General features: G+C 33.5%; 1 protein-coding gene across 7 annotated transcripts in view; it reads right to left on the bottom strand.

Annotated features, from left to right (window-relative positions):
• Window positions 1–15,805, bottom strand: part of CEP192 (centrosomal protein 192) — a 140,948-nt gene that overhangs the window by 60,395 nt on the left and 64,748 nt on the right. For all 7 annotated transcript variants that reach the window (XR_004230987.1, XM_031946670.1, XM_031946671.1 and 4 more), the window contains one exon: window positions 3,100–3,248. Coding sequence is in view for 6 of the 7 variants with exons in the window: in XM_031946670.1 (XP_031802530.1) it covers window positions 3,100–3,248 (149 nt within the window). In the remaining variant the exon portion in view is untranslated. The remainder of the gene's footprint in view (window positions 1–3,099; window positions 3,249–15,805) is intronic.

Genomic DNA, 15,805 nt, shown 5'->3' with positions numbered 1-15,805 from the left:
GTATAGGCTAAACAACAAGAAAACTATACTCTTACGCTTCTGCTGCACTGAGGGAAAATGTTCATTGTATCACAAGTATGTGAGATCTCAATATGCTCTCTTAAAAAAAAAGTCATAAATGACAGATATAGTACTCTATTTCAGGTACATCATGGGGAAAATAAGCTTTTCTGGGAAGCTAAGGAATTGATTTAATCAATATTTATATCATATTTTCTATGAAAAAAAGGAGATTTAACTTAAAAAAAAAGTTTTGCAATGTAAACTAGTAAGTGCTTTTGCAAGCAAGAATTAAACAGATTGGTGCTAAGAAATTAGTATTCTCTTCTATGTAAGTATTCATATTAAAAAGAAGGGAAGTAGGAAAGAAAATCTGACAAAGGAAGTAGACATCAAAGGACAAATGAAAATAGAGACATTCTAATAGCTTACATGTTCTAATAGCTTACATAGTTCATTCTCAGCAGCTACTGGCTTCTTTAGCCAAAATTCAAACTCGATGATTACTACCTAATGAATGAATCACATGGCCAGATGATATTGCCAGTATAAAACTCGGAAAATATTGCTAAAGATTGAAATGTTTGGGGCAAGAAAACAAACTCTTAGAGGTGGCGTTTTCCTCTTGACATGAAGGAAATCAGAAGAGAAAAGCTGGAAAGTGACCAGGTGATTAAATAAGTAGTGTCTGAAAATGTGATTAATATTTGTGGATCATGACGAAAATGAAAGCAAAGGTAAAGAAACCAGGTATAGATAAATAAGGTGTTAGAGGTCTGTAAGAATACAACTGAGAAATTAGATAAATCTGTTGTTGACATCTATGGAAACCAAAATGGATTTTCAAAGCTATATTCTAGAAAAGAAAAAGAGCAAAGAAAGAGCAAGACTACTTACTGCATGTCATGATCCATGATGGTATTATAACTAACGGCAGAGAAAAACCCTGTTAAACTCTTATTTTGCTTTTTCTGACATGAAGAATAATTTTTGCACTTCAGTATAAAAATGACTAATGGGTACTTAGAACCAAACTCTTACCTGATAAAAGTAAAAAGAGTCACTATCAGCCATTTGATGAGTTAAAAGTCACCTGGCCCAAATAAATTACATTCAGGAGAACAAAAGAACTGACCAACATGATTCTTAAAAGATACTTTCAGTAGTTTGAAAGACTTCAGAACTGAAGAGGAATCAAAATGAGATTCAAGAGTCTAAAAATTATAAGCAAAGGTCTATCAAGACTTACATGAACGAATGTTAAGTGAAGTGAGCAGAACCAAGAGAAAACTGTACATGTAACAAGATTATATGATGATCAACTGTGATGGACTTAGCTCTTATGAACAATGTAGTAATTCAAGGCACTTCCAATAGACTTGTGATGGAAAGTGCCATCCACATTCAAAGTGAGAACTATGGAGACTGAATGTGAATCAAAGAATAAGATTTTTTTTTGGTTGTTGTGGCTTGTTTGCTTGGTTTTTTTTTTCTCCCTTTCATGATTCCTCCCCCCCCTTCTTGAAATAGAATGATGTTTCGAAGAATTGTACATGTTTAACCTATATCAGATTCCTTGCTATCTTGAGGAAGGCAGAGATGGAGAGAGAAGGAAAAAATTCTGAATCACAAGGTTCTGTGAAGGTGAAATTTGAAAACTATCTTTGCATGCACTTGGAAAAATAAAATAAAATTAAGAGGAAAAAAAATTATATACCAAGGAATTTAATTTTGATTCTACTACACATTATTAAGGGAATGATTAGTAATGAAGGAACATTAAAGGAATTTGTGTGAAAGTAGTTACCATAATCATGTTTTCATCAAAAATAGGTCATAACAGACTAACCTTTTTTTTTTTTTTGATAGTCTTGCTAGACAGATAAATGGGAAAAATGCAGTAGATATAGTTCACTTAAAGATTATTTTAGCAAAGCATTTTATATAGCTTCTCATATTTAACTGAAAAAAGATAAGAGGGATATGGGCTAGATAGTACAACAAACTCAGATCTGGTAGAGGATCAGACCCAAAGAATATTCATTAATGATGTGATGTTAGCTAGGGAAAAAGTCTCCTTGAAGTAGGGATTTATATTTGGCCCAGTAATTTTTATTTTATTTATTCTTTTTACTTGGCCCAGCATTTTTATTGATGACTTGGAGAAAGGGATAAAAATGGCAAACTTATCAAACTTGCGGATGACAGAAAGCTAAGAAACACAGTTCATATAATGAAGTATGACTCGGTCAGAATTCAAAAAGATTTTGATAAAAGTAGAACATAGGATCAAATAAGATATGTTTAACACAGGGGATAATAAAATCAATTTTACAAATGCAAAATAAGGGCATAAAATGTGACTAAGATTAGTTCAGCTGAGATCTTAGTATGCTGAGAGCTTTGTCAGAGGAAATTCTTTTGTAAGCATAGGTAGAACTGATGTACTTTTGGGTCTCTTCATATAGTAAGAGTTTGTGAAAATTCTCTTAGATAAGTATATATATATATATATATATATATATATTTATATATATATATATATATATATATATGTATGTATATATAAAATAACAAGCCTATTTTATAAGTCCACAAACAACGGATTAGAAATTCAGTCTACAGAATTATTACCAACTATGAAGCCAAAATTATTTTTCAGAAATAGCAAGCCAAATCAACATTCATAAGAAAATTGCCTGAAAAACCGTAATATAAAATATACTTCCTAACCCAAAATTTAAGGTAACTAAATAAATTAAACATTTTATTTCATAACACTATGAAAAAAAAAGTTTTAGCTAGAGCAAAATATATCACTGAGTTTTTTCAAATATGAGCAACAAACAGAGTATTCAACTGGAAAACAAAGCTTATTATTTTTAATAAATATTATCAGAAAAAAGCAAATGAATGACTGAAAATTGTAATGAGTAAGGTAAGTATTAAAATTAAAGTATTACTGCCTATATTAAAAATTTTCTATTTCACAAAGACAAATTAACAGTTTAAGACACATATTATGAATAGTTGAATTGAAAAGAAAAAAAGTAAAGATTAGTTCCTGACAACCTTTATGTGATAGGCAGAAAAACTTACCTTTTCACCATCAACAGTAATGCAAAGTATTCCAATGTTGACTTGTGACCAACGATCAGTGGGATTAAAAATACTAAGACTGGTTTGAGAAGCAATGCCCACACAACATGCATGAGGAAACTTCAGCTCTTCAGGAACTCTGACATTGCCTGGATAATGATAAAACATAACAAGAATTATGTGGCTGACTTTTTCTTCAATTTGTTTCTGTCATTTTCTTCAATTCAAAATTAGTTTTATACTGAAACTGCCATGTTATCATTCAGCATCAACAAAGAACAACATCTCCTGGGGCTCTTTAGGAGCTCTTAATACTTTGATTTAAAAAGCCAAAACAAAATTCAGTATTATTAAAAATAATACTGAATCTTTCTTGATATGTGAACTTAGAAAATGTTTTTAACTCTTTAAAATTATAAATTTTTTATTTAATAGTGTTTTGTTTTACACTACTTTTCATTTCTATAAATAATTTACTATCTTTAAATATGCAGAGGAGCTACATAATAATGTCTGAAGAATTTAAAACTGAGGCAGAAATCAAGATGGTGGAGAGCAGATAGGTCTGAGTTCTTTTTGGCTTCCCTCAGAACCAACACCAGATGAAGCCTCTGAATAGATTTTGGAGTAACAGAACTCACAAATAGTTGGCGTGTAACAAATTTTCAGCAGAAAATATTTTAGAAGAACTTCAGGAAAGGTCTGTCTTGAGGGATGTGGCCCAGCACAGGCCAAGCACTGGGAGGCCCAGAAAGGAGACACCTCCACTTACTGGGAAAATCTAGAGGGAGGCTCTTAGCCCCAAATATAGTAACACTGGCTACTCTGTCCTGGTTTAGAAGCCAGTGGATCAGCAGACTAGCTGTGAGACCTCACAACTACAGAAGGCAAATATTGAGCCCCTGAACTCCAGAATAACAAGCATAACTTGGCCACACCTACCCAGCACATTAAGAAAGCTGGCAGCACTGCCCCCAGGGCAGCATAAAACCCCAGTCAACTGTGGACAATCTCTCCTTTGCCCTAGGAGTGGACCTCAACTTTTAAAAATGAGCAAAAAAAAAAAAAAAAGCGAGACCTCTAATCATAAATAGCTATCATGAAGACAAGGAAGAACAGACCTCAAAAACTGTGGACAAAAATGGCAAACTGCCTTCAGATGAAGACTCAAAGGATGATATGAGTTGGTCTCCAATGCAAGAAGATCTCTAGCAAGAATTCAAAAAGAAATTTAAAAGAAAGAAGAAAAATGGGCAAAGGGAATGAGAATTTTGCAGGAGAGTTTGGAAAAAACAAATTTCTGAAGAAAATCACTCCTTAAAAACTACATTTGACAAAATGGAAAAAGAAAAAAAAACCAACTCCTTTAAAACATAGATTTGGTGAAATGGAAAAAGATAAAAATCAGTCTTAAACAGAATTGGTGAAATGGAAAAAAAAAGAACAATTGTTTTGTTTTTTTGTAATTTTTTAAAGTCAGTTTCAACCAATGAATTTTTTAAAAATAACTTTTTATTGACAGAACCCATGACAGGGTAATTTTTTACAACATTATGCCTTGCACTCATTTCTATTCCGATTTTTCCCCTACTTCCCTTCACCCCCTCCCCCAGATGGCAAGCAGTCTTATACATGTTAAATAGGTTACAATATATCCTAGATACAATATATGTGTGCAGAACCGAACAGTTCTCTTGTTGCTCAGGGAGAAGGTATAAATAACCCGGGAAGAAAAACAAAAATGCAAGCAATTTACATTCATTTCCCAGTGGAGAACAACTGTTAAAAAAATAGTGAAAGGGAAAAAATATCCTGTTGGAATCTTTACAAACTGTTAAGCCATTGGAGTTGATAGAGACAATAATTATCTAATTTGGCATGGTTCAATATGATTGATTTGATCTTAGAAGGAGATATTTTGGGTCAGAACTTGAAACAAGGTACTAAGTACAACTGAAAGAAACAATGCTTGTGTTCACACCTTTAGAGAGCTCATAAGTATCTAAGTACTCAATGGAGTTCACATGTTTGGGAGAATTCAGGGTTTAGAAAGAGATATCTGAATTCACACCTCCCTTAGGGCCAGAGAGCATGCTGGGAGATATCCCACAATCCCACTCTCGGAGAAGTAGCATAAATATAGCTCCAGTAAGCCACTCGAAAGAGTTACTTGGGAGCATTCCCAGGAGTCGGAGAGCACTCTGCAAGAAAGCCTACCCAAAAAAGAAAGCAGATTCCTTTTGGGGTTTTTTCGTTTTTTATTTGCTGGTTTGTCTTTGATTCTTTTCTGAGCAAAAAATTTAAACGGACCTTATCCATTGATAGCTTCTATACAGATAGAGAGCAGATTTTAAACTCTGAGGAGACTAAAAACAGACTGTCTCCAGGTGAATCCCCAAAGGAGGATATCATTTGGTCCTCAGCACAGATGAATCTCATAGAAGAAATTAAAAAGGCTCTCTCAAGAGAGCTAAAAGAAAAGTGGGAAAAGGAAAGGGAAGATTGGCAAGAGAGTCTGGACAAGTCATCCCACTCAATTAAAGACAGAGTGGATAAAGAAATCAAATCATTGAAAAATACTATTAGTGAACTGGAAACAGAAAATAGTTCTCTCAAAAATAAAATTGGCATAATGGAAAAAAATTCCATAGAACAAAACAACTCAATTGGACAATTAGAAAAAGATATTAAAAAAGTGAGTGAAGAAAATACTTCATTGAAAATCAGAATCGAACAAATGGAATTGAATGACACAAGAAGACAAGAATCAGTCGAGCAAAACCAAAAAAATGAAACAATGGAGAAAAATGTCAAATACCTTCTTGGGAAAACAAAAAACCTAAAAAATAGATCTAGGAGAGACAATCTGAGAATTTTTGGACTCCTGGAAAAATATGATGGAAAAAAGAGCCTAGACACTATTTTCCAGGAAATTATCAAAGAGAACTGCCCAGAAGTCATAGAGGATAAAATAGACATTGAAAGAATTCATTGATCACCTACTGAAAGGGATCCTAAAATCAAAACCAAGAAATATAGTGGCCAAATGCCAGAAGTATAAGACAAAAGAAAAAATACTGCAAGCAGCTAGAAAAAACCAATTCAAATATAGAGGAGCCACAATAAGGATTACCCAGGATCTAGCAGCGTCCACATTAAAGGATCGAAGGGCCTGTAATATGATATTCCAAAAGGTTAAGGAACTTGGTATGCAACCAAAAAATAACACCAGCCAGAATGAGCATCTTTTCCAGGGAAGAAGATGGTCATTCAACAAATGCGAATTTCACCTATTTTTGATGAAAAAACCAGAACTTAACAAAAGTTTGATCTACAAATATAGAACTCAAGAGAAACCTAAAAAGGTAAAAAGAAATCTTGGAACTATATTTCTGCTATAAAGATATATAAAGAATACATGTATACCTTGGTCTAGAAACTAGAGGTGGAAAGGACATTATACCAGAAAAAGGGTAAAGTGGGGGTACTACATCTCAAGAAGAGGCAAAGGAAACCTATTATATCTGAAAGAAAGAATAGAGGGGGATGAATATAATGGGTATCGTAATATCATTAGAATTAGCTTAAAGAGAAAAACTTTAGATATATTCAATTTATGGTGAAACTTCTCCCACCTCACTGAAAAGTGGTAAGGGAAAAGTGAAAAGGGAAGGAATAAGCTAAGAGGAAGGGAACACAGAAACTGGAATGAAAAGAGTAGTAAGATAGGGGGAGGAACTCTAAAGTGGGGGGGAGGGATACTAAAAAGGGAGGGCTGTGAGAAGCAAGTGGTGCTCATAACTTTAATACTGGGGAAGGGGAGAAAGGGGAAAGAAGGGAGAAAAGCATAAACAGGGGTTAACAAGATGGCAAGTATTACAGAATGGGTAATTTTAACCATAAATGTAAACGGGGTAAACTCCCCATAAAGAGGAAGCGGTTAGCAGAATGGATTAAAAACCAGAATCCTACAATATGTTGTTTACAGGAAACACACCTGAGGGGAGATACATCAGAGTAAAGGTAAAAGGCTGAGCAGAATCTTACTATGCTCAGGTGAAGTAAAAATCAGGGTAGCCATCCTGATCTCAGATCAAGCAAAACAAAAATTGATCTAATTAAAGGAGATAAGGACACTATATCTTGCTAAAGGTAGCATAGATAATGAAGCAATATCAATATTAAACATATATGCATCAAGTGGTGTATCTAAATTCTTAAAAGAAATTAAAGAGAGCTGCAAGAAGAAATAACAACAAAACTGTAACAGTGGGATCCAACCACCCTCAGAATTGGATAAATCAAACCACAAAATAAATAAGAAAGAAGTCAAAGAGGTAAATAGAATACAGGTTAGATATGATAGCTCTCTGAGAAAACTAAATGGAGACAGAAAGGAGTACACTTTCTTCCTCAGCATTAGGAACCTAACAAAAACTGACCAATATTAGGACATAAAAAACCCCTCAAACTCAAATGCAAAGGCAGAAATAGTAAATATCCTTTCAGACCACGATGAAATGAAAATTACATTCAACAAAAAGCCAGGGGAAAATAGATCAAAAAATAATTGGAAACTAAATAATCTCATTAAAGAATGATTAGTGAAACAGCAAATCATAGACATAATTAATAACTTCACCCAAGAAAATGACAATAATGAGACGTCATACCAAAATGTGTGGGATGCAGCCAAAGCGGTAATAAGGGGAAATTTCATATCTCTAGAGGCCTACTTGCATAAAATAGAGAAAGAGAAGGTCAATGAATTGGGCTTATAATGCTAGAAAAGGAACAAATTAAAACCCCCAGTCAAACACTAAACTTGAAATTCTAAAAATAAAAGGAGAGATCAATAAAACTGAAAGTTAAAAAAAAAAAAAAAAAAAAAACTATTGAATTAATTAATAAAACTAGGAATTGGTTCTATGAAAAAACCAACAAAATAGACAAACCCTTAGTAAATATGATTAAAAAAAGGAAAGAAGAAAATCAAACTGTTAGTCTTAAAAACGAAAAGGGAGAACTCGCCACTAACAAAGAGGAAATTAGAGCAATAATTAGGAGTTACTTTGCCCAACTTTATGCCAATAAATTCGACAACTTAAATGAAATGGAAGGAATACCTTCAAAAACATAGCTTGCCCAGATTAACAGAGGAAGAAGTAAGTAGACTAAACATTTTTAAAAAAGAAATGGAACAAGCTATTAATCAACTCCCTAAGAAAAAATCCCCAGGACCAGATGATTTACATGTGAATTCTACCAAACATTTAAAGAACAATTAACTCCAATGCTATGTAAACTATTTGAAAAAATAGGGAATGAAGGAGTCCTACCAAATTCCTTTTACAACACAGACATGGTACTGATACCTAAACCAGGTAGGTTGAAACCAGAGAAAGAAAATTATAGACCGATCTCCCTAATAAATATTGATGCTAAAATCTTAAATAAAATATTAGCAAAAAGATTACAGAAAATCATCTCCAGGATAATACACTATGATCAAGTAGGATTTATATCAGGAATGCAGGGCTGGTTCAATATTAGGAAAACTATTAGTTTGGCTATTGATATAGTCAATTATGCTAACAAAAACCATATGATCATCTCAATAGATACAGAAAAAGCATTTGATAAAATTCAACATCCATTCCTAATAAAAACACTTGAGAGGATAAGAATAAATGGATTTTCCTTAAAATAGTTAGAAGCATATATTTAAAACTGTCAGTAAGCATCATATGCAATGAGGAAAAACTGGAACCTTTCCCAGTAAGATCTGGAGTGAAGCAAGGTTGCCCACTATCACCATTATTATTCAATATTGTATTAGAAATGCTAGCCTCGGCAATAAGAGTTGAGAAAGAGATTAAATGAATTAGAGTAGGTAATGAGGAAACCAAACTCACTCTTTGCAGATGATATGATGGTATACTTAGAGAACCCCAGAGATTCTACTAAAAAGGTATTAGAAATAATTCATAACTTTAGCAAAATTGCAGGATACAAAATAAATCCCCATAAATCCTCAGCATTTTTATACATCACTGTGGTGTTCTCTTCTTTTGTATGATGTATAATCGTTCTCTCTGGGAGCAGGTTTCTTGGGGAGGTTTTCTGGAGGCAGCCTTAGTTTCGGTTCAGGGTAATAATCACTTCAAATACAGCCTGCTGATAAAATCCAAATGTTTATTTTCTCCTTCCAAGTCTTGTCTCTTTCCTTGGGCCCGGGTACCTTTCTTAGAGACCTCTCTCCATCCTTGGTTCCAAGAGCTCTTGCAGTTTGTCTTTTAGCTCTTCCAGCTTCTGCTTCTAGCTCAACTCCGACTCGTGGCTTCTCAATCTCCAAATGACGCTCCTCCTCTTAATCTTTTCAACTGAACTCTCCTGACTGAGCTCAGCTGTTTTTATGCTCTTTCAGAGGTGTAAACTCAAAGGTTGACTCGTCCTCTTAGAGTGGGATTATGGGAGGTGTGAATTTGGAGATCTCATACTGAACCCTGAAATCTCCCAAAAGTGTGAACTAATGTGTGAACTCTCAATGGTGTTAAACTTAAGCATTGTTTCTATCAATACTAGTGATTTAACACCTTGTAAGGATTTGCTCCAATGTGTGAACGAATAAACATTGTATCAATTCCACTGAGTTAACACTAGGATTCTAACACATCATAAACAAAATCCAACAGCAAGAGATACAAAAAGAAATTCCATTCAAAATAACTGTTGATAGCATAAAATATTTGGGAATCTATCTACCAAAGGAAAGTCAGGAATTATATGAGCAAAATTACAAAAACTTTCCACACAAATAAAATAAGATTTAAATAATTGGAAAAATATTAAGTGCTCTTGGATAGGCCGAGTGAATATAATAAAGATGACAATACTCCCTTAACTAATCTATTTATTTAGTGCTATACCAATCAGACTGCCAAGAAAATATTTTAATGATCTAGAAAAAATAACAAAATTCATATGGAAGAACAAAAGGTCAAGAATCTCAAGGGAATTAATGAAAAAAAAAAATCAAATGAAGGTGGCCTAGCTGTATCTGATCTAAAACTATATTATAAAGCAGCAGTCACCAAAATCATTTGGTATTGGCTAAGAAATAGATTAGTTGATCAGTGGAATAGGTTAGGTTCACAAGACAAAATAGTCAACTACAGCAATCTAGTGTTTGACAAGCCCAAAGATACTAACTGTTGGGATAAGAATTCATTATTTGACAAAAACTGCTGAGATAACTGGAAATTAGTATGGCAGAAATTAGGCATTGACCCACACTTAACACTGTATACCAAGATAAAATCAAAAGAACATAGGATAGTTTATCTCTCAGACTTGTGGAGGAGGAAGAAATTTGTGACCAAAGATGAACTAGAGACCATCATTGATCACAAAATAAGAAATTTTGATTGATTCCAATTCTTCCTGTGACACAAGAGAACTGTTCGATTCTGCACACATATATTGTATCTAGGATATACTGTGACATATTTAACATGTATAGGACTGCTTGCCATCTGGGGGAGAGGGTGGAGGGAAAGAGGGGAAAAATCAGAACAGAAGTGAGTGCAATCAATTGATCAATGATGGACAGAAGCAGCTACACCCAACGAAAAAACACTGGGAAATGAATGTAAACTGTTTGCATTCTTGTTTTTCTTCCTGGGTTATTTCTACCTTCTGAATCCAATTCTCCCTGTGCAACAAGAAAACTGTTTGGATCTGCACACATACATTGTATCTAGGATATACTAGGACATATTCAACATATATAGGACTGCTTGACATCTAGGGGAGGAGGTGGAGGGTGAGAGGGAAAAGGGTGAGAGCTGTTAAATTATTCATAATTTCCTTATATCATTCTCATTTATTTTCCCAATTTTTCCTCTACTAAACCTACCACTTTAACTTTTCCAGGAATTCTTGCAGGTCTTGAGTCCAATCATTTTTTTTTTTTTTTTTGAGGTTTCCTTGTAGCTGCTTTCACATTATCTTCTTCCAAAATTTATGCCCTGGTGATGGTCTTCCCAGACATCCTCATAGCTTTTTATGGTCAAGTTTTTTGTTGTTTACTCAATCTCTCAGTCTATTTCTTCACTTTGAACTTTATGTTGAAGATAACCTTCAACTTATCTGGAAGTAGGGAAACACTGTGCCAAATTTTAGGCTTTTTATTTTTTGTGTGTGCCATTGTTATCATGTTCTTCAAGTTTTTGGTGCATTCAATGTGGTATAATCACTTGCCCTAATGGCCTGCATTCTGATCTTTACTTAAGAAGTGCCCTTGGTCCCCCCCTTGCAAATACAAGCACTAGAACTCTTCCTGACCCTGAAATTGTGACTAAAATTCCTGCTCCATTGTAAACAAGTCTTCTTCTCTATTCTGGAAGTATGAATCAGAACTGATTACTGTCCTAACTTATTATGAGCTCCCACAATCATCACTAGCTGTACACAGTGCTAGCAAAGAGTCCCCTGTAATTTCTTTCTGACTAGTTATTGGACCCCCTTACCATCTCTGGGTTAAGAGTCCCAAAAGCAGCCAGCTCCTTCTTGAAGGCCCAATACTGGTGCTCTACTATTTCTAGTCTTGCCTCCATTCCAGTGACAAAGACCTCTTTCTGCCAACTTCTAGATCTCTTAAAACTCAGAAAATTCTTTTTTCTTGGCTCTACTGTCTCAAAATTTGATTTGATTTGATGCATTATTTACTTTATTTGGAGAACACCGAGTGAGTTCAGCTGGATCCCAGTCTAAAAACTGCCTAATTAATACATTGTTGCTGAAATTGTGATCTGATCCAACCTGGAGATCAATTTTGGAAAGCAATTTGGAACTATGTACTAAAGGGTTATAAAACTGTACACTCTTTGATCCAGCAGTGTTTCTACTATGCCTATATCCCAAAAAGATCTTAAAGGAGCGAAAGGGACCCAACATGTGTAAAAATGTTTGTGGCAACCCTTTCTGTAGTAGAAAGAAAATGGAAATTAAGTGGATGGCCATCAGTTGGGGAATGGGTGAACAAGTTATGGTACATGAGTGTTATGGAATATTATTGTTCACTAAGAAATGATCAGCAGGATGATTTCAGAAAGGCCTGGAGAAACTTATATGAACTAAAGCTAAGTGAAGTGAGTAGAACCAAGAGAACATGGTACACAGCAACAAGGTTGTGTGATAATGAACTCTGATGGATGTAGCTCTTTTCAATGATGAAATGATTCAGGCCAATTCCAACAGACTCGTGAAGGAGAGAGCTATTTGCATCCAGAAAGAGGACTATGGGAACTGAGTGTGGATCACAATGTAGTATTTTCACTTTTTTTGTTGTTTGCTTGCTTTTTGTTTTCTTACTGTTCCCTTCTTGATCTGATTTTTCTTGTGTAGCATGATAATTGTGGAAATATGAATAGAAGAATTACACATGTTTAACATGTATTGGATTACTTGCTGTTTAAGGCAGAAATTTTGGAGAAGGAAGAAAAATTTGGACCACAAGGTTTTGCAAGGGTGAATGTTGAAAACTATCTGCATATATTTTTTGGGGAAAAAAGCTATTATTTAAAAAAACTAAAAATCTATCTAAAAACTGGCAATCAGACAGGTTCTCTTCTCAACAGTACTAATCACCTACTAAACTCAGTTTGGGGAGATTTCTCCATAATTACTCCAGTAACTCATAAAGGATTTCAAAGGAATGTTATATTCAGTCCCTGATAAGAGAGCTGATTGGACTCCAATAATTATTTGGATGAACTTGCCACCTCAAACAACCTTCTCCCATCATTCTTCGTAAGAGTTTTTAATAAACTATTTTTATTACAAGAAACAGTGCAGTGAAAAGCAAAGGAATTTGTGCTATTAACCTGGATTACTTTTCTAAAACTTAACCAATAAAGTACCAATATACTTATTAAAAACCCACAAGAATATAAGTGTTTGTAGAAATAAAAAAGTCACAGGAATAAAGTTTAAGCTAAAAACAAAATATTTTAAAAACATATGTGGAGACAGATTGCTTTAAATTCAAATGACATAAGTTTGAACCTCTGGCTCTGTTATTTATGTAACCTTTGTGAACTTCAGCAAGGCATCCGACTTCCCTGGTTAACTTAGTTATCTCATTTGGAAAAGATAGTTAAATTAGATGAATTCCCTAATAGCTATAAATCCATAATCCTGTGAAATGGAAACCCACAGGAGAAAAGGAAACATAACCACACATTTACTATACCAGAAAAGAGAATTGTAGACAATCTATACCAAAAGAAAAACAAGTTCAGAAAATGATTATTAAATATAAGTAAAAATTACTCATATTCTGGGTCAAAGATGATACAAGTACATATCAGTGAGCAATATTTGTTCAGCACAATGAATATAGTAGAAAATAATTACATAACCAGTGAAAAGTATAGGGCTGGCTGAATTTTTAAAAACTAAACATCATTTGGTAAATGAAAAAATTATAAAAACAAAAAAAAAATCACAGCAAAATTTATGACTATTATCAAAACTAAATACAACCAAAGCAAAACCCTTCTTCATATTTACAGTTAATGCCCATGCCACCAGAAAGTCAGACTCAAGTTCAGTCTGCTCCTGAATAATCTAAAAAAAGGAATAAAACCATATACTAACAAATAAAGAAAAATAACTAAAATTGTATCAAAGTAGTAAAACAAAGGAAAAGAACAACCTATTTGAAATCTAAGAAATAAAGGGATGTAGGGAAATGTAGGGGAAAAAAAGATGCTGGCCTAGTTCCTAATAATGATATAAAAATATTTAACTCCAAATCAGAAAAGTTGCTTATCTTGACCAATTAGAATTTATAGAATTAAAATGTATATCAGATAATAGACATCAATTATAAAAAAATAAAAACATCATTAATTCTTTGATAATCAATACATTTATGTTTAAAATGTTTTTAAGTAAGATACTGGAATATTTTCTTCAAATAACAGAAAATATTTTCAACCCCTAGCTAATCACGAACACTTGAATCATTCTTATTAAAAAGCAATTATAAAACATAGTTGTTTACTTTGTCTACTTCATGAAAAAAGTAAATAATGGCAACAAAATATAACAGTAAATGATATAATTGTCTAGGAAATAAAATAGCAAGATAAAACAAAGTTGAACTTAAAATAAGGAATACTTAGATTCTTAAATACATCATTTATGCACATATTTTATGTGCATATAATATGTAAAAATTTTATGTGTATATATACATATGTATATTAAGTTTATATAATATTTTTGTAATCATGGACAAGTTACAAGCTCTCAAATTGTGTATAATCCTCTATAAAATGGGGATAATACCTATGAGAATAATCTTGTCAGGGGAGTTGATAGTAAGTTGAAAAGAGATTTGTATAAAGCATTTTGCAAATTTAAAGACCTAGATGTTAGTTATTGTAATTAATCACTGTACAGCCAAATGAGGAAAATCATCTAATAGTACATAAGTAAAGTAGCAAGATCTAAAATATCCACAAAATCTGCATTTCTCTGTACCTTTCATTATCAAAAGAATCATGGAAAAGATTAAGGGAAATTATAGAAATAAGCTTTCAAATAGTGACAGAATATATACATCCTAGACTGGGAGTTTTTAAGATCTGAGTTCAAATCCTGCCTCAGATACCAATTTAGCTGTGTGTCTGAACCAAGTCATTTCCCTTAGCCTTAGTTTTCACATTACTTACATATCAGGGGTCCTCAAACTACGGCCTGTGGGCCAGATGCAGCAGCTGAGGACGTTTATCCCCCTCACCCAGGGCTATGACAAGAAACCTGATTGGATTCCTATAATTATTTGGATGAACTTGCCACCTCAAACAACCTTCTCCCATCATTCTTCATAAAGAGTTTTTAATAAACTGTTTTTATTACAAGAAACAATGCAGTGAAAAATAAGGGAATTTGTGCTATTAACCTGAATTACTTATGTAAAACTTTATTTAAAGTCCCACAAAACTTTTGTTTTTACTATAGTCCAGCCCTCCAACAGTCTGAGGGACAGTAAACTGGCCCCCTATTTAAAAAGTTTGAGGACCCCTGGGCTATATGGTAGTTGTGAGGATCAAATATGATAAAAACTTGAAGAGTTTTGTAAACCTCAAATAAAATACTATTTAAATGCTAACTATTAGAGGGGAAGGAGGAAGAAAAGGAAATAAGAGTTTATAAATGGCTTATCATGTGCCAGCATTCTGCTAAGAGCTTTACAAATATTATTTCATTTGATTATTATAAAAGCATGGAATCAGAGAAGAAAATGTACTCAATTTGTTATCACAAAACCAGAGTTGAGATTCTAGATGTTCTGCTTACTACTCCCTGTGAGGCCTGGGTAAAAACATTAACTTTTCTAGACTTCCATTTCCTCATCTGTAAAATGACAGTGTTGGACAACATAATTTCTAAAGTCCCTTCCAGTTCCAAATGGACCATGCTGAAACAACTTCAAATTAAGCCTGATGTAAACCAATTAAATAATAACTGAACATTTAATGGGCTATCCTCCTGCTCATCTCTGCTGTGAATAAATGTGGTTAAAAACTCAAGTATTTTTAAGAACTAATGTTTTTCTTCCAAGTTTTTTAGATTTTTGTAAATTTAATTGGTTCTAATTCTGTTACGGGCTAACAGCTGGTTTCCTGTTATT

The sequence above is a fragment of the Sarcophilus harrisii genome, chromosome 1, assembly GCF_902635505.1.
Source record: "Sarcophilus harrisii chromosome 1, mSarHar1.11, whole genome shotgun sequence".
NCBI classification, from domain to species: Eukaryota; Metazoa; Chordata; class Mammalia; order Dasyuromorphia; family Dasyuridae; genus Sarcophilus; species Sarcophilus harrisii.
This window is presented reverse-complemented; position numbering and strand designations above follow the sequence as displayed.